At 48.2% G+C, this 22,546-nt stretch overlaps 7 protein-coding genes across 7 annotated transcripts; 5 read left to right on the top strand and 2 right to left on the bottom strand.

Annotated features, from left to right (window-relative positions):
* Window positions 1-71: 71 nt before the first annotated feature.
* On the top strand, window positions 72-1,717 carry MYCFIDRAFT_34652 (glycosyltransferase family 22 protein; the record flags this gene model as incomplete). The annotated part of the gene is made up of 2 exons (XM_007931451.1): window positions 72-1,117; window positions 1,183-1,717. Coding segments are annotated over 2 exons (1,581 nt in total), but the record flags the coding sequence as incomplete, so codon positions are not given.
* A 2,993-nt stretch (window positions 1,718-4,710) lies between these two features.
* MYCFIDRAFT_212204 (uncharacterized protein) lies at window positions 4,711-6,746 on the top strand. Its single transcript, XM_007931919.1, has one exon. The coding sequence runs from the start codon at window positions 5,029-5,031 to the stop codon at window positions 6,391-6,393; it is 1,365 nt and encodes a 454-aa protein (XP_007930110.1). The 5' UTR covers window positions 4,711-5,028; the 3' UTR covers window positions 6,394-6,746.
* A 497-nt stretch (window positions 6,747-7,243) lies between these two features.
* On the top strand, window positions 7,244-8,837 carry MYCFIDRAFT_156680 (uncharacterized protein). Its single transcript, XM_007931918.1, has 2 exons — window positions 7,244-7,335; window positions 7,393-8,837. Exons 1-2 carry the CDS (start codon window positions 7,278-7,280, stop codon window positions 8,688-8,690), a joined length of 1,356 nt encoding a protein of 451 aa, XP_007930109.1. The 5' UTR covers window positions 7,244-7,277; the 3' UTR covers window positions 8,691-8,837.
* Window positions 8,838-8,978: 141 nt separating this feature from the next.
* Window positions 8,979-11,207, bottom strand: MYCFIDRAFT_177985 (uncharacterized protein; the record flags this gene model as incomplete). The annotated part of the gene is made up of 13 exons (XM_007931917.1): window positions 8,979-9,076; window positions 9,101-9,165; window positions 9,195-9,238; window positions 9,282-9,606; window positions 9,630-9,745; window positions 9,778-9,999; window positions 10,065-10,346; window positions 10,396-10,581; window positions 10,613-10,671; window positions 10,719-10,747; window positions 10,784-10,861; window positions 10,899-11,166; window positions 11,198-11,207. The coding sequence occupies 13 exons, from the start codon at window positions 11,205-11,207 to the stop codon at window positions 8,979-8,981; spliced, it is 1,782 nt and encodes a 593-aa protein (XP_007930108.1).
* Window positions 11,208-11,511: 304 nt separating this feature from the next.
* Window positions 11,512-11,703, top strand: MYCFIDRAFT_34011 (uncharacterized protein; the record flags this gene model as incomplete). Its single annotated transcript, XM_007931412.1, has 1 exon — window positions 11,512-11,703. The coding sequence occupies one exon, from the start codon at window positions 11,512-11,514 to the stop codon at window positions 11,701-11,703; it is 192 nt and encodes a 63-aa protein (XP_007929603.1).
* Window positions 11,704-12,213: 510 nt separating this feature from the next.
* MYCFIDRAFT_79537 (uncharacterized protein) lies at window positions 12,214-13,113 on the top strand (the record flags this gene model as incomplete). Its single annotated transcript, XM_007931916.1, has 1 exon — window positions 12,214-13,113. The coding sequence occupies one exon, from the start codon at window positions 12,214-12,216 to the stop codon at window positions 13,111-13,113; it is 900 nt and encodes a 299-aa protein (XP_007930107.1).
* Window positions 13,114-13,398: 285 nt separating this feature from the next.
* MYCFIDRAFT_177983 (uncharacterized protein) lies at window positions 13,399-16,153 on the bottom strand (the record flags this gene model as incomplete). Its single annotated transcript, XM_007931915.1, has 21 exons — window positions 13,399-13,487; window positions 13,514-13,665; window positions 13,694-13,748; window positions 13,781-13,809; window positions 13,833-13,841; window positions 13,869-13,925; window positions 13,957-14,081; window positions 14,133-14,152; window positions 14,217-14,296; window positions 14,328-14,618; window positions 14,664-14,687; window positions 14,715-15,057; window positions 15,093-15,174; window positions 15,220-15,307; window positions 15,346-15,399; window positions 15,431-15,541; window positions 15,573-15,602; window positions 15,640-15,687; window positions 15,719-15,908; window positions 15,975-16,044; window positions 16,097-16,153. The coding sequence occupies 21 exons, from the start codon at window positions 16,151-16,153 to the stop codon at window positions 13,399-13,401; spliced, it is 2,004 nt and encodes a 667-aa protein (XP_007930106.1).
* Window positions 16,154-22,546: the final 6,393 nt, after the last annotated feature.

Here is a 22,546-nt window from a genome sequence, read left to right as displayed (position 1 = left end):
CCAAGTCAATAGGTAGGCAGGCATTCATTATTTCAGTCACGGCGTCAGCATTATTTTGACGGCTTATAGGAGACATTGCCCTTGGATTGCTCCTGCCAACAGCAGTCCTTCTACATTTGTTCTCCGCGCCTTATACAAAGGTCGAAGAATCTTTCAACATCCAGGCTACGCATGACATCCTCGCCACGGGCGTCCCTTTCTTCAATTCGACCGCAATTCTCGCTGCCAACTACGATCATGTCGACTTTCCTGGTTCTGTGCCTAGGACGTTCGTTGGCGCTCTCGTTTTAGCCGCACTATCAAATCCATTCAAAGCATACTTTTCTTCGCCCGCCTCGCTCCAACTTCTCGTCAGAGCGATTCTCGGCCTGGGAAATTCTGCTGCTCTCCTCCATTTGAAGGGTGCAGTCGACACTGCGTACGGAAAGAACGCTGGGAGATGGTACATCTTGCTCCAGGCCAGCCAATTTCATCTCATCTTTTATGCTTCGAGGACTCTGCCGAATATGTTCGCATTTGGCTTGACAACAGTAGCTTTGAGGAACTTGATTATGGTCAAGGCTGTGGCCTGGAAGACTCAACGAAGCTCGAAGCGTAGAAGGCTTGCGCTGTACCTTCTAACGTTTGCTGGCATCGTGTTCAGGTCGGAAATTGCTATACTACTTGCGATGGACACCCTCTACCTGATTTTTCAGCAACGCATCTCCATCACCGAAGAGATTATCCCTGCTGGCGTTGCTGGTCTGATCATTGGCTTGATGACGACTGTATCCATCGACTCGTTCTTCTGGCAACGCTTTCCACTTTGGCCCGAGTTTGTCGGTTTCTACTACAATACCATACTCGGCAAGGCCTCCGAATGGGGCACAAGTCCATTCCATTTCTACTTCTTGAATGCACTACCCCGACTCCTGCTTAACCCGGTCACTTATCTGATTTGCATCCCAGAATCACTGAAAGGCCCGATAAGCAAGGACATTCTGATACCACATGTCGCATTTATCGCTCTGTACAGCTTACTGCCGCATAAAGAGTGGAGATTCATTATTTATACCATACCGGCCTTCACCGCTGTGGCTGCAGGTGGCGCCGGATGGATCTGGACGCGCAGATCTAAGTCATATCTTTATCGTGCTTACAGCATCTTGCTGGTCATCTCCACACTAGCTTCATTTTCGTCAGCTATGGCCTGTTGTACGTCTCAAGCTTGAACTATCCCGGTGGAGATGCTTTGAAAAGACTGCATCAGGACGCGCGCATGGACTACCGAGATCCTGTTCGTGTATATATGGACAATCTTTCATGCCAGACCGGCGTGACAAGGTTTCAACAACTTCAGCCAACATGGCATTACGACAAAACAGAAGATGAAAGAACACTTCTCTATCCTCTGTTCTGGCAGCAATTTGACTATGTGATGACAGAAACCCCCGAGCGCATAATTGGCGCGTGGCATCCTGTTGGGATCATTGCGAGTTTTGCAGGTGTTTCTTTGCGGCCAGAGAACGGCCACGTCTTGCTGCCTTGGCCAGGATATACAGGAGAGGGTCCGGCTTCCGAAACAGTGCAAGCTTTGCAGGATTTCTACCAGGCGTTCGCAACTCGGATCATGAGGTTTACAAAAGGTTACTGGCCAGCTGTCAAGGTGCAACCACGAATTTACCTTCTCGAGCGAGAGCCTCCGCCCGCTGAGCATGCCGACTCAGATCGCGCATAATGACTTCCTTCTTGAATCAAGATAAGCTTAGTGGCATCCAACTAGGACAGTATCATTCATCACTGAACCTCGAGCGAAGTCGTGATTTTGGTTCGAGCGGCACCAACCAAAGTATCAACATTGCTTACCTTTCCGACCCCAATTTCTGGAAGGTCGATTCTGCCAAGGCAACTCAATCGACCATGTCATGACTATCTCGAATTTGTTTCTGAGAAGAAGTACTCGAGAGCGCGGCTAGTCCTCCGCAGGATATCATCCTGGCGCGATGGTCACACATACACCTGGGCAGCACTCGGCGAAGAGACGAAAGAAATTCGAAATCAAGCTCACACCTGATTCCACCGTGCCGCAGATCCGCCTTCCAAAGTGCCAATGCTCCGGAAGACCGTTCCTGTCCCTATGCCTGACTTGCGGTCGGCGAACAGCAGTGACGGCACTGGTGAGCTCAGAACCAGAAGATGAGATATCCGACAGCGATGAAGAGTCTGTGGCCAGCGATTTGCCTGATATCATGTTATCACCAGCCACACAACGCGAAGCGGAGCAGCAACTTCCCCTGCAGAAAGTTATTTGCGAGGATACAATTCAAGCGCCCGGAACCTTCCCGTTCGAGCGACTTCCACAAGAGCTGAAGGATGCGGTATACGAACATTGCACCCTTGAGCACTTTTCACCACCAACCAAGCCGGTCCCTCCAATTTGGCAGCACACGCTTGGGAGAGGAAAATTTCCCATCTACTACCACTTGCGTCATGTCCCGTTTCCTGGTCTCCTCGGCGCGAACAAAAAGATTAGACATGATTACAAGAAGATAGCGGGACAACAAACTACGATAGTGTTCAACGACCACAATAATTTCAGATGGGCACCTCTTGAACTTTCGGGAGTACGCGCCAGACAACTTAGTGAAGTGCGGCACGCAGAGTTCAATTTCGACGGGATGTGTCGTTCTTCGCCATCTGGCTGCAAGGTCGTGAGCGATCTCGCCCATAGTCTTGCATGGATCAAGCGTACTGTCACGCAATTTTCTGGGCTGCAGACAGTCAGCATTCGACTCGGCATCTGGTGGTCCGAAAATTTACGCTACGACTACTCCTGGCCATCTTCGCCACACGATAATGCAATAACAGATGTTCTTGAGCAATTTACTGCCGTAGAGCATTTGGTCAAGATCGAGGTGTACCGCAAACCAGGACAGGATATCGATATGCATCTCACTCATGCAGAGATCGAAGCGGCCATGTGGGTAATGTGGGAGAAAGGCAGAGGGTTTTATCGTCCGTCGTTGGCACCTGGCGTGTACTGTAACAGCGAAGTCGAATTGCAGTGTAGAGGAATCAATTGTGAGCGGCCACATGTGCCTCTGCAGTAGAGTCGTCTATTGATTGCCGACTGCTACTCCGCGTTTGCTCTTGGCTGATGAACCTTTGCAAGCTCGAACGAACATCTTGAACACCAGCAGCAGACTCCAATCACAACACATAGACTACAACTTGCAACCTGTCTCGGCATGAAGCAAGGCTGTGCCGCTGCTCGTAGAGTTGGGGACCTCGTGCGCAATAGCAAAGATACAGGGTGAATCGTGAAGAATAGAGCAGCTGTTTTCGGGTACATGATGTCGTAGATTTGAGTATTCATCTGGCAAGAGTACACGTAACGTTATGAAGCAGAAGTCGGCATGGCAGGCGGCGCGGTGAAGGGCTGAGGCACGATTGGCAGACTTTGCCAAGGCGCTAGAATAAGCTAGGAGAGTGGCTTCTTTTCCTGCAAAAACCTTCACGCTTCTTCTTCAACACACAATCGAGAATTTACTGATCTGTCGTCGCGTCCAAATCGCTGTGCAGAATCAACAGCCCATCACAGAGCACACAGTCGCAAACTCCCTGCTCACTACTCATCAGGTGCACGAGAACTGTTGACCGACTACCCACGCCGCACGGTAAGCTCAAGACTTCTCCCTTCAATCTCCGCCCCTCACAAAATGATGAATCTTCATTACATCTTTCTGGTACCTCTTAGATGCATGGACGCGCAAGTGTCCAGATGACTTCAAATGGACTTCTGACATCTTTGTTCTTTCTTCGGCTCTGCGACCTGTTCACATGACGAGATGGGAGCACTTCGAGCTGACTCCGGTTCTAGCAGGTATTTATTTATATACGGTGTTCTGCTCGGCCTTCGGCATACAAATCGCCACGGGGGACCATATTTGTTAACTTTGATTCAAGCTTGCAGGACCAGGCCTGCTTGCCTGGATCAGGCTGGATGTGCCGTTTGTTGATGCTGATGCAGTCGAGCATTCCTCGCTGTTCTACCTAATGTGAAAAACCGCGATATCCTAGCGTCGAATGCACACGCCAACACGGCACACTCGCTCTAACTACAGCATGATAAGCGGATCGTCCAGACTTGAGAGTCCTCATCTCCAGGCCGCGCGGCGAATCACAACAATATTGCAGAGAAGTACGTGTGCAATTATCGTGTGGTGTGGTGTTTTCGGGACCATGCCGACTACTGAACCGATCAGACGCGCTTTTGCGTGCTAGTTACGAGATCGGCCTGTCCAGCAGTCGAGGCCAGCAGAGATGCATTGGGAGGGTAGACGTCCACATTCCACGCTGTGGCTCGGCCATCACATTCGAATACAACTTCATGCGGTGACCAGTCAGGCGGCTAGGCTGCCTAGCGATAGCACATGTCATATTCTATAGTGACAGGCAATACATAGGCAGTGCCCACTCGACAGCGTAATAATCGCATTGGACCACACGCATCCAGACTGCATTTTCGTCGTCGGCGACCCTTCTTCCAGCCCGCCAGAACTTCGCGCCGCGCCGCCGTCTGGTGTCGCAGCCGCAAATTAGATGTGGAGACGGCACCCGCTTTCATCCAATAAGCGCCCAGACAGGGAAGGTGCCCGTCCCTCGATCCTTCCCAATCATAACGGCTCGGGCGCCCGTTTCATATACTCCTGAGTCCTATTCTTGCTCTCCCTCGCATCCGTCGGCCACAGTTAGTTATTGTTGTACGTTGCTCGTGAGCGACACTCACATTCATTCACAAGCATCTCACCCAAAGTCGCTCATTATCCCACGCATCGCGCAGCGCGTCGCTCGCTCCACCAGCTGTTCGTTGCCCACGTAAACAAACGCGACATCAACAATAGCCACCGCAACGACAAACCCCGACAATCAGAACAGAACGAACGCAGCGCGCCGAACGAACACAGGCCTCTCCACGTGCAACCTCTGGAAGGTCTCACCTCGACACGCAAACTACCTTACGCAAGTGCCACGAGACAAACGCCCAGCATGAAGTATCTCTACAGCGCCGCGGCGCTGTTCGCCGCATCCGTGTCCGCAGATTTATGCGCCCACGGCAGCACAGATGTTAATGGCAACTGGTACTGCCAGGAGGTCAAGGCTATCACCTACTCCGGCGTTGGCGGATCGGGCTCGTACAACAAGGTCACCTCCATGGGCTCCAGCGGATCATGTAGCAGCACCCCATACGGCTACTCTGGCAGCATGGCGCCCCTGGATGAGGAGGTCTCGATGCACTTCCGCGGTCCACTGCGCCTCAAGCAGTTCGCATTCTATGCTCCAGGCTCTTCTTCCACCAAGATGGTCAAGGCAAGGAGCGCAAGGCCTAGCTCTCGTGAGCGCCGCAGCGCACTTGGTCATGGTCACGCTCACGCCCATGCACACCTGCACGACAAGCGTGAGGCTGATCCAGACGCTGCTGTTGGTGACCTTGTCACTGATGTCATCGACGGCAAGACCGTGCACTGGCTCAACACCTACGATGGAGGTGCCTCTAGCGCACCCGCCAGCGCTCAGTCTTACGGCTCGGGCAGGTCCAGCAGCAGTGCCTCGACTTCGGGCTCAGCGGCCAGCTCTTACTCTTCATCTGACGACACCATCAGCGGCTCTGGCTGGACTCGCCAGGGCTACTACAACGCTCAGGACCAGACTTCTGAGGGCATTGTCTTCCTCAACCACGAAGGTGGCTCAGGCTCTGGTGTTTTCGACATGACCTACGGTAACTCGCTCTCTTACGCCAGTACTGATGGCTGCTCTGGTGCCTCGTCCCCACAGATCCTCAAGGACTGCCAGCTCAAGTCTGACACCGAGGTTGTCATCATGACCGACAAGAAGTGTTCTGGTGACAGCTGCGGCTTCGTTCGCCCAGGCACTGTCGCATACCACGGCTTCAACGGCCCAAGCAAGGCTTTCTTCTTCGAGTTCAGCATGCCAGATGATGGTACCACTGCTGCCAGCATCTACGACCCAACCAACATGCCAGCCATCTGGATGCTCAACGCTCAAATCCCACGCACTCTCCAGTACGGTAAAGCTGACTGCTCTTGCTGGACCTCCGGCTGCGGTGAATTCGACATCTTCGAGGTCCTCGCTGCTGGTGACAAGCGCTGCAAGTCTACTCTGCACGGCAACATTGCTGGTGGTGACAGCGACTACTTCGCTCGCCCAGTCGATAAAACCATCAAGGCCGCTCTCCTTCTGTACAAGGACAACATCCACATTAAGATTCTTGATGACAGCACCCAATTTGGCAAGACCATGGATGACACCTTCCTTGACAACATGATGAAGGACACCATGACTGACAGCTTGGAGAGGCTTGTCTCGCATTTCGCGCTCAGCAAGAGCTCTTAAAGGCAGCACGAGTCTGCAGTGATTCTATCCCAACAGTATAGGGTAGCAGCAGGGAGTTTTCGGCGTTGAAATTGAATTCCTGGCCACGGCCTGCTTTTGCGAGCTGGAAATATGCTGGTCAGGTTGTCTTGCATTGGAGAGGTTGTCGCGCCGAGGGGGTGTGATTCGGACTCGACCGCGCCTGTACATAAGCTAGATGACAAGCCGTGCTGAAGCCGCAGACTCTCGAGGGTGCCTACGATGTCAGTATGTTAGAGGTACGAGCCTCGGCGGAAGTGCGTGATGAGTACACAGAGAGGCTGGTGGTACAGAGTACAATTCTGTTATTCGCATGAAGCCATGCATCCTCATCGTTTCCCATTTTACCCACATGTTCGCAATCATGTCTTTTGAATGTGCCTTCTAGTCATTCTAGCCATGGATGTCAGCGGAGCCATGCACTCTCGTGGCATAGATTCCTGCTCGTGCAGGGTGTGGTGTGGTGTGGCGTGGCGTGGCAGGTAGTACCAGGAAGAAGGATACGGTCAGGAAGAGCAATACCTCGGCTTATTTCTTGGCGGCTGCAAAAAGCGATCGCAGACGGAATGTTATCCTCATTGTTACTCGCAACTTTCCCCGAACTTCTCAACTTTGGCACTCTCGGTACACTTCTCTTACATTCACCACTCCCTACCTTCTCCAGTCCCACGCATTCAGCGCATTTGCCTGTGGAGTGTGTGGTTTCTACACCGAGGCACCCTTGTCCGCGATTCTCGGTTCATCGGCGAGCTTATCGACTCCGCACGACGACATCGCGAGAGATGCTTTGCGCGCGAGCAGCATAGGCAGCCAGCGGAGGCCAGCGTACATACGCTGAGAGAGCCTCGTCGCAAGCGTCGAGCACAATGTCTGCCGGCTCACCTCCCAAGCCGTGGGAGAGAGCGGCAGCCGGCAGCGGATCCGGTATGTTTTCAGCACCTCGGCGACGGCGACGAGATGAAATGGCTGACAAGGCTGTAGCGGCAGTGCCCACGTTGACCACAACGACTGCCACCGCAGCGACGCCGACTGCAAATGGAGCACCGACTCTACCGGCCAGAACAGATGCGCTGAACGCCGTCGCAACACGGACGGCCACGAATTACAGTAGTCCTTACAACCGGACATCGCCGTATTCCTCACCATATGGGTACGGCGGAATGAGCGGCATGAGTTCTTACAGCTCTCCTTACAATCGATTCGGCGGCATGGGAGGAATGTACGGAGGTGGCATGTACGGCGGGGGGTATGGCGGTATGGGTGGAATGTACGGCGGAGGAATGTACGGACAGCAGGGCATGCAGATCGGTCCAGACGGGCAGCCGACGAGCCTGACGCAGAGCTTTAGTAACAGCACGCAGGCGACGTTTCAAATGATTGAGAGCATAGTGGGCGCTTTCGCTGGATTTTCGCAGATGCTGGAGAGCACGTACATGGCGACACACTCGTCATTCTTTGCGATGGTCAGTGTCGCGGAGCAGTTTGGAAACCTCAAGCAGACACTAGGCTCGATTCTGGGCATTTTCACAGTCATGAGATGGATCCGAACGGCTATCGCGAAACTCACGGGACGACCGCCTCCAGCAAATTCGAAGGAATTGACGGCTGCGAATTTTGCTGCTTTCACTGGCAAGGCTGGTGCAGATGGTGCTCCTGGACAGCCAAAGCCAAGCAGAAAACCATTCATCTTTTTCATTGCCGCCGTGGTGGGTCTGCCGTGGCTCATGGGTAAACTCATAAGAGCAATGGCAGCGTCGCAAGAAGCAGAGCAGCAGCGTCAACTTGCGAACGCACCATACGGTCCAGATGGCCAGCAACAACCTCTGGACCCATCGAAGCTCGACTTTTGCCGAGCCATCTACGACTATCCACAACCGGGCCAGCAGTTCCAGGAAGGTGTTGATTTAGCCGTGAAGAAGGGCGATCTCGTCGCCGTACTTTCCAAAACAGATCCAATGGGCCAGCCATCCGAATGGTGGCGATGCCGAGCGCGAGACGGAGGTGTCGGATACATTCCATCACCATTCCTGGAGACCATTCAGCGAAGACCACAAGCGCAGATTGCGGCGAAGCCCAACGCAAGTGCGCCAGGCAGCGAAGCCAACTCAAGACTCAACACCATGACCACAGATCCGCAAAGTCGTGCAAACAGCATGAAGATCACGGATAAAGAGAAGGCAGAGGTCAAGAAGGCGCCAAAACACCTTCCACCGGCGATCAGAGGCAAGGCTGGAGATATTCCACTTGAGAGCTTTCAGCGGGGAGCGTTCAATTCTTGAGCGACAATGACATTCCAGCCATGTGTATAGCAACTTTCTCAGGACTTTTGCGAGGCGTTGGAGGCGTTCCTAAATACTGTAGATAAGCCGACGGCTCACGCGGGACATTGTTATCGTGAGTATTCAGAACCTTTTGAGGTAGTGCAGAAAAAGCACTTTCAAGTTTCAAGCCATCGCTTCATGCATGATGCGCATTTGTCTCGATATCTGCTCAAGACCACCGCGCTCTCATTCGGACCGCTAATCCTCACTCGGAACGCAAATACAAACCCAAGCTAATTCATCACCTCAACCGTCGGAAGCGCAGCAAACATCGCCGCCCCTCCATGCTGCAAATGCACCCAACTCTCCGTATCCTTTTGCTTCTGCTTGTAATTCATGACATCCTCACATCGATGCGGCGTCCCCACCGTCTCCCCACAAATGCACGTCCAAGCTCGAAGAGAATTGGTTCTGAGAGTGAGTGTCAATTTCACTTTCCTTCACTAAGCAACATCCCTAAACATCAGCAAATGCAATAAGGAGAGGGAGGGGGTCGGTGGAACGAACTTACGTCAACTTTCCCACCAACGCCTCTTTAAACTCCTTCACCATAGTTTCCGGCCACGGCTTCGTAGCTTTAGCATCTTTCTTACTGTCGTCTTTGAGGAGGAAGGCGTTCTTGTGGAATGACAGGACATCTACGGCTTTCGTCTTATCCTTGTCTTCGCGGCGGTTTACGACGGCTTGCAGGAATTTGTAGCCGTCGTTCCAGAATGCTTTGGCGGCTTTTATTGGGTCTCCTTCGGCGAAAACTCCGGTTTCGAAGTGCAGGCGAGTGAGGGTTGTGACTTCGCTGAGGTAGTGGAGGGCGTTGCGCGCGGAGGTTTTTTGGTAGGTTTTTATCTCGATGTTGGTGACGGTGTTGCGGAGATGGCTGTTGGCCATGAAGAAGTCGACGGTTGTTTGGGTTGTGTCGAAGCGGAGGGGGCGGGCGTTGAAGATTTGGAGGGCTTCCTTGTGGACCTGTGAGGGGTTAATGGGTTTGGTGTGGTGTGGTGAGCGAAAGGGTGGGACTCACTTGTTTGCTAACTGCTAGCAAGGCCACGCGCTGCTTGGAGCCATCGGCAAAGGCTTTGGCGAATGGCTCTTTAGTCGTTTGGCGCTTGCCGTCGATGATGATGGAGCCGTTGACGAGGGCTTTGGCGGCGAAATAGTAGCGGTAAACCAGATTGCGTGCCTCGACGGAAATACTCATGAAGTCAAATGGCTTGGCTGGGCGTACGATGATTGCTTGATGACCAGCGTACTCACCATCGGTGAGCATGACCTATAAGACATAAAGTTAGCATTCGATGATTCGATGGCTATGGACAACTTAATCAACCAACTCACCGACTTCTCGAGTGTGAACGCATTTTCTGCGGTCAGTTTGAGAATCTTGCCATACGGAATGCCTTTTGTGCGTAGTATGGCTTGTGGGTTGTTACCCTCGTAGCTGACGTCGATGGGTACCAGAGGTCCAGCTGTGTCCTTGGGGAGCGATTTGAATTCGACACTCTGACTAGTGGCGCGCTTCGTTGGGGTCTTCGTTGGGGTCTTGCTGGGAGTAGCCGTCTCAGCCTTCGCCTTGGGCTTTTCCGGCGTGGCTGGAGGCTTGTCCTCCGCCTTTGCCTTCTATGCAGCGTAAGTAGGTGAAGCAAGGGCAGATGTTATGCATACGTACGGTTGAACCTTTTGGCGGCATCTTCAACGTTCTGCCTTCCTTGGATCTGCGACCGAATTGTTGTTCAGTGGCAGAGCGGTTGCGGTTGGTCGATGTTGTGAAGTGGTGTTGACCGTTGCAACAAGTGCAAGTCGGAAGGATGGATATCCACTGAAGACAAACGTAGCGGACAAGCTCACTTACACGCTAAATGACAGAAGCAAGAAAGAAACGGCACGTGCAACTCACTGCAGTCAGGCATGCGGTTCGAAGTGAGTCTGATTGCATGGCCATTGGCTGATTGTTGTCCATTGGTGGGGGGTCAGATTGTAGCCTATCGATACTCATGCAGGGCCGTTGAGGTGAAATCATGCTTGATGGAACATCAGAAAAGATGTTTCTAGATCACTCAGAGCAAGTCAAAGCATGGGACATCGAAGTGGTTCTGAGCTTTCGTACCTGAGCCAAGGCTGGTCGGATGCGGCGCCTGTCTTCGCACCAGCATGTGACATTGCTATAAGCACCGAAGATTGATGGCGATGGCAGCTGTATGTGTGCTCTGATGAGTAAGAAGAGATGGTCCATGATTGTTCTTGCTGAGCACTTGGAGCGGTGCAGGTGGCACATCATCATATATGGACCGTGGCCTATAGCTCTCTTTCTTGCTCTCGTCCACAAGCTCCGTGGCAGCGTTTTCGAAGAATTGTCGATGCAGATATGAAGTGGTGAGGTGATGTGAACCCTGCATGCCAAGACTTCGAGACGCGCTTCTCGAAGAAGTCGCGACTCCAACTCCAACGGTGCAGCTCTCGTTTTCAAACACCATTAATCATTCTGTTCTATCACACGCTCACACATCATGGCGGACACAAATCGTACCAATGGCATTAGTGCTGATGTTGAGATGAAAGAGGAAGTCCCAGCAGAAGTAGGAAACTTGGACTTGTCCCCGTAACCTCCAGCTAACATGTCCAGACCTCCCTCAGCAACATCCAGCAAGCAGATCCCACAGACCCAAACCCTCCGCCTCAGGTCTCCGTCAACCCAACAGCACTCTCCCAGCCTGAGCATCTCTCCTCGATCGCTCCAGCAGTTGCTACGCCTCCAGCAGGCTCGAGCGCGAACAGACCCGGTTCTATGCCACCGCAGCCATCAGCTCGACCTGAGAAACCCGTAGCACACGGAGGCCCGACTAGGCAGTACCTGAACTCACACGTTACCCCGCATCTACTCGAAGCTATGAAATACTTGGCAGTGTACGAGCCTGAAAAGCCATTACTGTGGCTGTCAGATTTTCTCCGCGATCGAAGCAAGGAGATCGAAGGCTAGGGAGTTTTCAAGAACTGGTACAATTCATGGATTTGGCATAGCGACGGAGTTGACGGAGAGGGTTATGGATGGGATTGAACGGGCGCCACTGATTCTGGGAAGATACCCACGTGTTCATGATAACAGTTCGAAGCCTAAAGCAGGTTACTGCTCAGGTCAGATCCAGTCTGGACCTTTAGCGACTTCGGAAATTACTCGTTTTCACGCGGACAATGCCTTGTCGCTGGAAATTTAACAAAGAGTTCTCCAACAATGCTCTTTGTATTCACAAAGCTTGGGTGCGCCTCTGTTGTGAAGAATCGCCCTCTTCCACATAGTTAAGACACGGCGTCCCTCGGGCTCGACTCCACACTCCATCTACTCGGAAACTTTTTCTTCTGCAAAACATCGCTTTCCTGGTGAAAGCGTAGACTTGCATCAGACAGCTAAGTAGACTTGCCACAGAGTCTACACCAAATTGCATCTACCATCACTGCTTCGGACGACAAGCTCACTATCCTATCAATCACAATGGAAGAGATACGCGCTAAGACAATTCAGGCAGGAATCGAACGAATGATGTTGGACCGCGAGCGTTTCCGTGCTCAGAATGACATGGCCTTCGAACGATTCTGGGACCAGCGACTCAACGAGCTCAGGGGAATCGGCATGCCAGAGAACCACCCACAGTTCCAGGTGGTGATGAAAGAAGAACGTGCTGCATTTCCACGGTGGCAAGCTGCTAAGAAACGAAGAGACGAGCTCTCCGCAGCATTGAAGGCTAAAGACGATGAGCTCGACAGACTCGAAGCTGAAGCTGTGACGCTTGAAAAGGACCTCCGTCAGGAGCAGGAGCGCAAGCACTATCACTCGAAAAGATCCTTCCACTACACTGACATCCCGTACAGGTCGCGTGGTGGATCTCAGTCCGAGAATGACTACGGCTATGGCTCACGTGGACCATCTCAGACAGACAGGTCTCGAAAGCGTGGCGAACAGCGTCCTCTCCCACGACAGCAGAGCTCATACGAGCAAAAGTCTCGCCAAGACCAGTCGCGTGCTAATCCAAGCAGAGCGTCCGAACCTCAACCGTCTCGCAACTCGCCCCAGACTTACGCCTCCCAAGTCGAAGCTTGGTACAACTACACCGTTGCCGTATTGTCGAATGACAATCGTGCCAACCTCAAATATTTCCCGACTCCGCCCCCAGCACCATGCAAAACCAACGAATGCACCATCCAAGACAATCTCGCACCGGGCGTCTGTAGCTGCGCCATTCGATCTGCATTTCAAGCTGCGCCTATCACTACTGGGTATAAGAAGGAAGCCACTCGTTGGCATCCAGACAAGTTCTCTTGCTGTTCCGAAGCATTTCGAGAGCAATTGAAGCGACATGCTACTATGGTTTTCAAGGTTGTAAAGGATATGTAAGAGGTAAGTCCTGCTTTTGAACAAGCCCCGTTTTCAGAACTGACGGTAGGTATGAGCGGTCGTGCTGGTTTCCTAGAGCGCCACTTGTTAGTACAAAAATATCATCTTTCGATCCATTCTCATTTACCCTTTCCTCACGTTTCTATAGACCAATTATTGCATTTCTGCTGAGTCGCACTGAGATTAGCTCGCGATGAGGGCAAGCAAGTCTTCTCAATGAGACATACCTAGGCCATCAAGCACTCCTAATGAATGACCTCATGGGGAAGCGGCAATAGCACGGCATCAAACCTGGAACAGAAGAGAGTTCCTCGACGATACCCTGCATCCTGGCCAATCATTCGATCCCGAGAAGAGTGCTGTTGTTCCATTCGCTCAGTCAGCGATAGCATCCTACCACCAAAAACTCGCATATTTCCAATGAGAACCCTCATGGCAAACACTTTGGATATGGCTTGTCGTTGTGCCTGACGAATTGAATTTCGAACGCAGGGATTATCAAGAGCCTCACGTAAGTCTGAAGGATGATCAAGGTGAATGAGCGTGCTGACGCTGGGCATCAAAATTTTGTCCGCTCGACTGCTGAAGCAGTTGTACGGGAATCGCTCCATCTGAGGACATCTTTAGAAGCCTGGCTGTTTTGTTGAAGTTTGGTAGGTAGTGCAACAATTTAAGGGTTTATCTGCGCACGAGTCACTTCGATTGGGAGGCCTTATCACGATATAGGGCTCAATCGCCTTCAACTCATGTTGCACTTGCCCAACTGCAGTCTACCGCTGCGAATGATCAAGTGTCGTAACGCAGGAACAGCGCTTGCAAGATTCTTGGGTGACTGCCATCAACTAGGCAGTATTAGGCTCAATGGCTCTGAGGACGTTGCTAAGCTCATCGGTAAGACAAAGAAACTCTGAACCCGCAATGAGTCGACCACGTTGCTCATGTCGATCAGCAGCAAACCACGCGGCTTGCTACAAAGATCCTTCTTTTGCAACCCTTTCATCGGTGGATTTTCATGCCACATCAATTAGCGCATGGTACGCTGGTGCCAGAAATCGATGAGATGGTATTTAATGTTGGTATATGATTGTTTAATCCAATCGCACCGTTTCCTGGGTACAGTACATTCCTACAGTACAGCTTTGAATCCTTTGAAATAATCCTTTGAAGCGTGGCACACAGCCCGCTGGCATTTCTCATCAGCGCGCATGTATTACCATATATGTCGATCAAATGTCACAATGATACGTGAGGCGTTTGATGCGTTTTGAGCTGAGTTGAGGGTGGCAGCGAATAGCGAACAGTGAGCAGTTCTGTCTGACGATGTTGCTTTGCGCCAGCTTTTGAGCTGAGGGTTCTGTACGACTGACGGTGATATTCGGTGGGATTTGCACGTTTGACAGGATGCGACCCGTGGCGTGGGTCGCTGGCGTGTTCTATTGATCAAGGGCTGGGTTGATTGCAAGAAAGGCTTGGATATAGCAGAAGATGTCCTTTCTTCCTGTACCCTTTCAACTGATGTCTCTTCATCGATACGTTAGTGCGTTCAAAACATCAAGATGAGTTTTTGTGTACCACTGCCACCATCCTACGGCCGGTCATACTCATCCCTGTATTCGTTCCAACCTTTCACATCGAAAAAGATGTCAAGAAAGTCGAGGCCAAACTCAACCGACACCATGTCGCCAAGCAGGAAGTCACCCTGTATGTCTTCCACTGAGAGACAATCCTCAGATGTCGCTTCTTCGATACGAACAAGCAGTCCATTCGACTCAAAGCCATCTCTAAAAACGACCAAAACCAAGACCTCCTCAACCTCGCGGAAATCTACCCGCAGCTGGATCAAACGCATATTCTCCTCATCACCAGAAGACATCGACGACGAGGACCCGCGCGCCAAGGACAAGGAGAGGAATTCCATGTGGCGAAGCATGAGTCTGGGGTATGCTCACTACGCACCGCCGCCCTTTGCATAAGGTAACGTAGCTGATGGTCCAGATATGCAAACGTCGGGCTATACGCTGACGTGGGAGAAGTTACAGGAAGGTGAATATTGCATTCCTTCTGCATGGCTTATCGCTGTCGTTTCCGCATAATGGATATCCTTACTGAAGCTAGGTGTTCTGCCGTAGGGCTATGAGTTATGGCGGACCATGGTGAGATGGATCTGGAGATGAAGTAGGGTTGACGAGAGAGGCTGATTTTCGTTGTGAAGGTCGAATCCTAAGCCTTCACCATGGATGGGTGGATTCTGAGGGTTCGTCGCCTTCGGAGTCTGGGGTTGGAATTCTGATGATCGGTTCCTAGTCGGCAATGATACCCAGAATGCAGATACAATGGGTTTATATTAGGCAATCTCGATGCTGCATTTGCCAAATCCCTGTAGGGCTGAGGTCGCATGCGCGCGACTGCTCTTGAGTTGGGACCACCACTAGATGTTCACGGCGCATCTTACATGCAACTGTCGAAGTCCATGATGGACGTGCTCAAACCTGATCATATTGTCGACCGGGTCTACAGTGCCCTCACACCGTCTTGCTTATCGCAGAGCCGTTGTTTCTTGGCCAAGAGGACAGCCTAGGCTTCGTCATCAGTAGAAAGGCTAGACGAAAATGCTTGGAGCGGGATGTTGGGAGCTCCCAGACGTCGTAGGTAAAACGAGAGCATTCTGCCTATATCTTCGTTATGGCCCTTGCCGGTGCAACAATGATCCATCATCCGTGGAGCCAGCCAACAGCGGACAGCACGACGGTGGAGCGTAGGCAGACCAACATGCATAACGTTGCCTAGCACGGGCCCTACAATAACTGCAGAGCAGTAAGAATAGCCTAGCTCTAGATACCTTAGGCTATTACTCTAGGCACCTGAAAATGGTCTACATCGTCTCCAGTATACCAGAGTAAACACAGATCGCACGAGAAAGTCTGGGCGAACCTTTGCAGCGGGTTGGCAATCGAAGAGGCTCATCGAAGGGATTGCTCTTGACAGCGCCTTCTCGCCTCCAGAGTGACAGAGTCCAGACCATCAGGCCTTGCGGGGACATAGCAGCCACCTGTTAACATTGCAAAGTTATTATCTCATTTAATTCGCTCGGTAAGACGGAAGCGCATGGAATGTTTCCAGCAGTTGGTTCCTAAGATGGTCGCCTTTATTATTCTCACTTTCCCATCGCGAAAGTCGCTGTCGCCTTGTGCAAAGAAAGTAGCAAGCAACGCAAGTAGGAGGGCTGGCGACATGCCCCTACAACCATGGCGTCGGTACTTTGAGCCGTTCCACTAAGGAGCAGAATCGAGGTGATGGTCAAGCAGCTCGAGGTGTGTGCCACCAGTCAAGTCGAGACTGTCGAGTTTGAAGTTTGAAACACGAAGTCCTGGTGGACTTTGGGAGAGACAGCCTTGTAATTTGCTGTATCCAGGATCTGATCGAGATGTGGAAGCTTCGCTTAAGTAGTCGCCTCCCCCTCGCCCCTGCTCGGGGATTTGAACTATACGTAAAATCGCACTTTCTTAGTAGGCTGTACGTAAAACTCAACGACAGCAATGTTATAGAGTATATACAATAGGAAACTAAATATAGGTACGATAAGGGATAAGAAACAGTAGATTTCTAATATACTAGCGACTAAATTATAACTATAGGACCTTAATCTAGCCTCTTAGCAAACCTCGAGTCTACTATATAATTAATTACTTTATATATCGGCCTATATATCTATTATATAACTACTACCTTTTCTTATTAAGTAAATAGCTAACTACTATATCTACTATCTACTTCTACCTCTTCTAGCTTAATAGAGTTATTCTTACTACTAGCGACCGCGCCTCTATAATAGTTAGATTTCTTAGGAACGCTATAGCCTATAGAAATAGCGCTTGCTTTATATAGACTCGTAGTAGCGACGAGGAGGTACTAGATAGGGCTAAATTATTATATAGATAGTATTTCTATCTAGTAGCGCCTTATCTTATTATAGCTAGTCTAGTCGAGTATTAGGCTCTTACGCAAATAGGCTATTTAGCTATCGCTTTAGCTTAGTAGTCTATACTATAATATTACCTTCGTTATAGGCTTATAGCCGTAGATATAACTTAGTAATAGTAGTATTCTTAGCGGACTCTAGCTATAAGTAACTATACTGCTATTAGATATATTAGTACTACGCCTATAATTGCTAAGAATAGTCGTATATAGATTACTAGTCTTCTTTAGGATATTATTATTACTACTATTATTGTTTAGCTTTAGGCGCTCCGCTAAAGCTTTCTCTATACCTAATATAGTTAGTATCGATACCTAAGGATATAGAATTACGTAGAAGAATCTATAGCACTCGGAGCGCCTAAAAGGAGGCCTCGCTACTTCCCCGAGCCCTAGCTACCCGCCCGAGCCCTAGTAATATAGTAGATTATAGAATCCGCTATTCCTAACAAAATCGCGTAGGGAAGCGATTTCCGGATCCCTATAACTACTACCGACCGGGCAACTACTTCTATACTGCTACTAGCTATAAAGCTAAAGTTTATTAGCAAATTAGTAGTATAGCAAAATTTAAGGTGTTATTAGTTGCTATCTACTTAGGTCTAAGCGGATTACGACCTACAGCCTTGTAACTACGTAATGCTATATATACTAGCTTATATTAGTCCCTTATTTGCTAACTAGCCTACTACTATATATAATACTACTACTAAGTGAACTAATAGTACCATTATTATAGCACCTAGTAGTAAAGTAGCCGTACTATTAGCTATATAAGCGACTATTGTTATTGTTATTGCTACTAGTACTAGTAGTGTTGCTAAGCAGCCTATCGTTATTGCTATTTAAACAATGCCGCCTACTGTCGGCTATATTTAATCTATTACTAAGTGCGCTATTCTTTATGCGCTCGAAGGTTATTAACCTCTTACTATAGACAGTCTAGCTTAGAAGGAGGTTGTAGTTTAACTAGAAGTGCTTCTTACTATAGATTATAATAGTTAAAGCCTATAGGGTAATAGGCAGGTCTATAGGTACGGTTAGCCTTCTAGTAAGGGTATAACTAAGTACGGCATTAGCTCTTAACGCACTTATAGTAAGCAATAGTAGTCCTTAACTAAGTAAGAGATACGCCTAGCTCTAATATAAAGTCTACGGTCCTTGCTATTGCTGTCTTCTGCTTCTTAGCTACTACTATCTTATTTAAGTCGTCTAGTTCTCGAGCCGTTACTATACGCTTTGTTATATACAACGTCGCTCCGCTAGTAAGAGGTTTGCGGTTGCTATAGATTACTTATAGCTCTCGAATACGATACGAGTCGAGGAGCCGTACCTTTCGGAAGTCGACAAACTAGTAAGCGTAGAAGTAAGAAGGCAATAGCACTACGCGGCTATCCTCTATCTCTAAAAGCTTTATAATATCGTAAAGATATAGATAGCTATAAGTCTTAGATAGGTAGTCGTTGCAGCGGCACTATAGACAAGAATACGAGTAAGCCAAGTGCTTAATCTCGTTGCTATTAGCATTAACTATAGCCTTTAAAAGCGAGTTAGTACGCGAGTATAGAGCCTATACTTCGAGAAGGCAATAGTCGCTAATAACTCGAGTAATAGAAGACTAGAATAGACCGATTAAGGCCTTAGAACAGCGCTTTAGGTTATTAGCGAGTATAGCACGGCAGCGGTCGTAGCCTTAGTACTACTAGTTAAGAAGCGACTCGAAGAGGGTAAAGATATCGTATCGACTGCTATAGTTTAACTACTCCTTAATCCGACCGTAGGTTGCCTCGACTCGTAACGTTGTTTTATAGCTAAAGTGCATTACTTAGTTAGTCTAGAAGTAGACAATCCTCTCCTTATAATACTACTAGTTGTTATTTAGATAGGACTTAAACTATAGAAACACGTTGTCTAGCTTATAAGCCTTATCGTTAAATTCTTCCTCGGTCTAACTCTAGACTATATAAGTAAACAGCTTTATAAACTAAGTAGTCCTTGGACTGTTGGTCTACGAGCTATCGTTAGCCTTTACCTATACAAAGTCGCCTCGTTCTTTACGCACTCGAGTTAATATATCTTATTATAGGTACTAGTCGCAGACGATATTCTTAGATTCTAGATATACCTCGTTAATAGCTAATATAAGAGCCGCTTTACGGTTAGTGCTAAAGACAATAGGTAGTAGACAACTATGCTTCTCGAAGCTATTCCGGATAGACTATAATAGCTATATAAAGGCCGCTTTGTTAGGCTTCGGTTTAATAAGCCTAATACCGAGTTTAATCGTATTATTTATCGGTCTAGCGGCTATAATATCTAGCAACTCGAGGTTGTATAGATTAGTACTATAAGTCGTGTCTAAATAGATAATATATAGCGTATCCTTATAGGCAGAGAGCGACTATAGATAGAGGGCAACTATTAACCGAATTGCACTATTCTTAGGATTAGTTGTTATCTCGTAGAAGATTGAATTCTCGTCTAATAACTTTACTATTCTCTCGGCCTAGTTTAACTCTCTTCGCGCGATAGTATTACGGTTAAAAGCAATATTATATATATCGTATAGATTTAGAATAACTCCCTACCCTCGGAAATAGGCTAGAATCTTCGAGGTTAGCATTCGTAACTACTATAATCGCTCTAGTTGCTTAAGGAATTACTAAGACCTCGTACGGACACGCATATTAGTTAATAAGACAACGTCGTTAGGTCTATAGTTATACTAGCAATATAGATCTTTAGAAGAATAGCGAATATACTACTAACTCTCTAGCTTACGAGAGTTAACCGCAACGGCGTATGTTAGGGCTAAAGAGGCTATACGTAATTGGTATATAACTAGACCGAGTAAAGCTAGGGTCTTAGTGCCTTAGGCAGGGCTTAGCGCTTAGCAATAGGCTAACTCTCCTACCTTCCTCCCTCTCCTCCTAGAGCCTTATCGAATACTACCTATACCTACTACTACCCTATCTACCTACTAATATAACCCTTCTTATACAGTATTCGATCTACCCTTTAAGGGCAGTAGCTAGATAGTCCTTATTTTAAGCTTTTAGCGGTATAGCTACGAAAACTATCGATTTAACTATATTATGCCTAAAGAACGGGACCTATACGTACTAGTCTATTAAAACAACTGTACTAATTATCAAGCAAGGCCTTCTATACGGCCTATTATACCGAGTCAATCGTACTAGACCGATATCTACTAATTCCGCTATATCCGTATCTTAGGGGCTAATAATATATTATTAGTATTACCCCCTATTATAATAGCCGGCTTATTATAAAGCAACAACAACCGCGGCGCCGCTAGCAGCGCTAGTAATAACAACTCTAGTAGCATAGTGCCTACTAAAGTGCCCGCTAAAGAGCCTACCGGAGGGCCTACTAAAGAACCTATAATTCTAGGTAACAATCTAGAATTACCTATCGACGATATTCTTAATAACATTGTTAATCGTCGATATAGCTAACTAGCCTTTAGTCCTTAACTAGTAGGGAGACTTTAAGAAGCTACCTAAAACAGGCTTACTGCCCTACGCTAAGAATAATAGCTAAAGGACGACCTCCTCGAACTTCGCCGCCTTTAGGAAGCTCCGATAACTAAACCTATAGTAGGACCTTCTTTATTATCTATTTAGAAGAGGAAGGATGCTAAGCTTAAGGACTATACTGTGTTTAACGGCTCTAGTCGCAAGCAATACAATAATTATATACGTAATTGTAAGCTTAACTAGCGAAATATACTAAGGGCTCTTCTAGACGACTATTTACTAGTTGTCTACGCTATATAGTATATTAATAGCGACCTAAAGCGTATATAGGATAATTATTTCGACTCCCTTAATAACTAGACTGCTATTTAGTAGCAAACCTACAAAACTATTATACTAGACACCCTTAGAAACCCTATACTAAGGCAATAATATACTTAGGACCTGTATCTTCGAGCTAAACAGAAGACTAATCAATCGGCTCGCTTATTCGAGGCCTATTTAAAGACCCTCGAGGATAACCTTCCGGCTAAGACTAATTCTATATAGATCTCCGAGATACGCCTAAAACTTAGATAGGAGCTTATCCTCGAATTAGACCGCCGTCGTATATTTAAATAGGCTAACCTAATACGCATTTAATTTATAGTCGAGGTAGAAACAGCTAAACGAGCTGTCTAGCTCTAGTAACGACTAGAATTAAGGATCCGACTAGCTAGTACTAACCGTAGCAACCGCGGTACTCGCGGAGGAAACTAAGGTTCCTACTAAGATAATAATACTAATAATAGGAACAGTAACAACGACCGTAGAAGAGGCCGTAGCCGACGGCTATATAGAGGAGGCCGTAATAGGGGCCGTAGAAGGGGCTCGTATCCCTATAGTACTAATCGCTTAACTAATAATAGTAGCAATAGCGGCTATAGCAATCCCCTAACTAGATTGAAATGCTTTAATTGCGATAGCACTAGCTATCTACTAGGCTAATGCGACAAACCTAGGGACTAGGCCCGAGTCGACCGTACTATCGCTAAGCACCGAAAGTACCTCTTAGTAGCTAACGCTACCCCTATAGGCTAACCTTCGAAAAAAGAATAAGCGCTATACTAACTATTAGCCTCGTACGGCGTAAGACTATCGACATTGTACTAGCTATTATACGCACCTGTCTCGTATCGGACTCGTATAGTACTAATTATAAGACTAAGGTTATACTAGATCTAGGAAATTCAGTTAGTGCCCTTATTAGCTATCGCCTAGCTAAGTAATTAGACCTTCGACAATTGCCTAGGGCTAACCTACTAACCCTTATTTAGTTTAATAACGCTCGGTACTTAACTTATAGGGCCTACTATATTCCTATAGTTCTAAAAGACGACCTCGGCAATAAGCGCCTACTAGACTTTACTGCCTACGTAGTAGATATAGACTAGCTATATAGGGGAGCTACTATTATTATTAGCAACCCTGTCCTTAAGCACTACGCTATAACTATAGACTTAGGCCTTTAATAGTAGCGATTTAGAATCGCTAGGAAAGAGGACATTAAACATATTAATGTTAGCGAGTGCCCTAACGATATTAGGGTCCTATTTATTAGCAACCTAATACTAGCCTCTGCCTTAGCTAACCCGACTACCGATCTACTCGGTAGTAATAACGATAAACCTGTACCCCCTAATAGTATAGACCCTAATTAGCTTGCTCGTATACTATAGCCTATTCGAGAGACCTATATTAATATATTTAAATACTACCTAGTATCGACATTGCTTATATTTAAAGAGACGGATTATAAGATTAATATTATAGAGGGCAAAGAGGTCCCCTTTAGGCTACTCTATAACCTTAGTAAGCGTAAACTCGCTATATTGCGTAAATACCTAGATAAGAACCTAGCTAATAGTCGAATTTAGTATAGTAACAGCCCTACTAGTATACCTATCCTATTCGTA

The sequence above is a fragment of the Pseudocercospora fijiensis genome (genome assembly GCF_000340215.1).
Source record: "Pseudocercospora fijiensis CIRAD86 unplaced genomic scaffold MYCFIscaffold_8, whole genome shotgun sequence".
Classification (NCBI taxonomy): Eukaryota; Fungi; Ascomycota; class Dothideomycetes; order Mycosphaerellales; family Mycosphaerellaceae; genus Pseudocercospora; species Pseudocercospora fijiensis.
This window is presented reverse-complemented; position numbering and strand designations above follow the sequence as displayed.

Excerpts from the sequence above, each read along its gene's own strand:
- MYCFIDRAFT_212204 (XM_007931919.1), top strand. The coding sequence starts at position 5,029 with ATGAAGTATCTCTACAGCGCCGCGGCGCTGTTCGCCGCATCCGTGTCC.
- MYCFIDRAFT_156680 (XM_007931918.1), top strand. The coding sequence starts at position 7,278 with ATGTCTGCCGGCTCACCTCCCAAGCCGTGGGAGAGAGCGGCAGCCGGC. Across the intron at positions 7,336-7,392 it reads GGCAGCCGGCAGCGGATCCG|CGGCAGTGCCCACGTTGACC; the intron begins GTATGTTTTCAG and ends ACAAGGCTGTAG.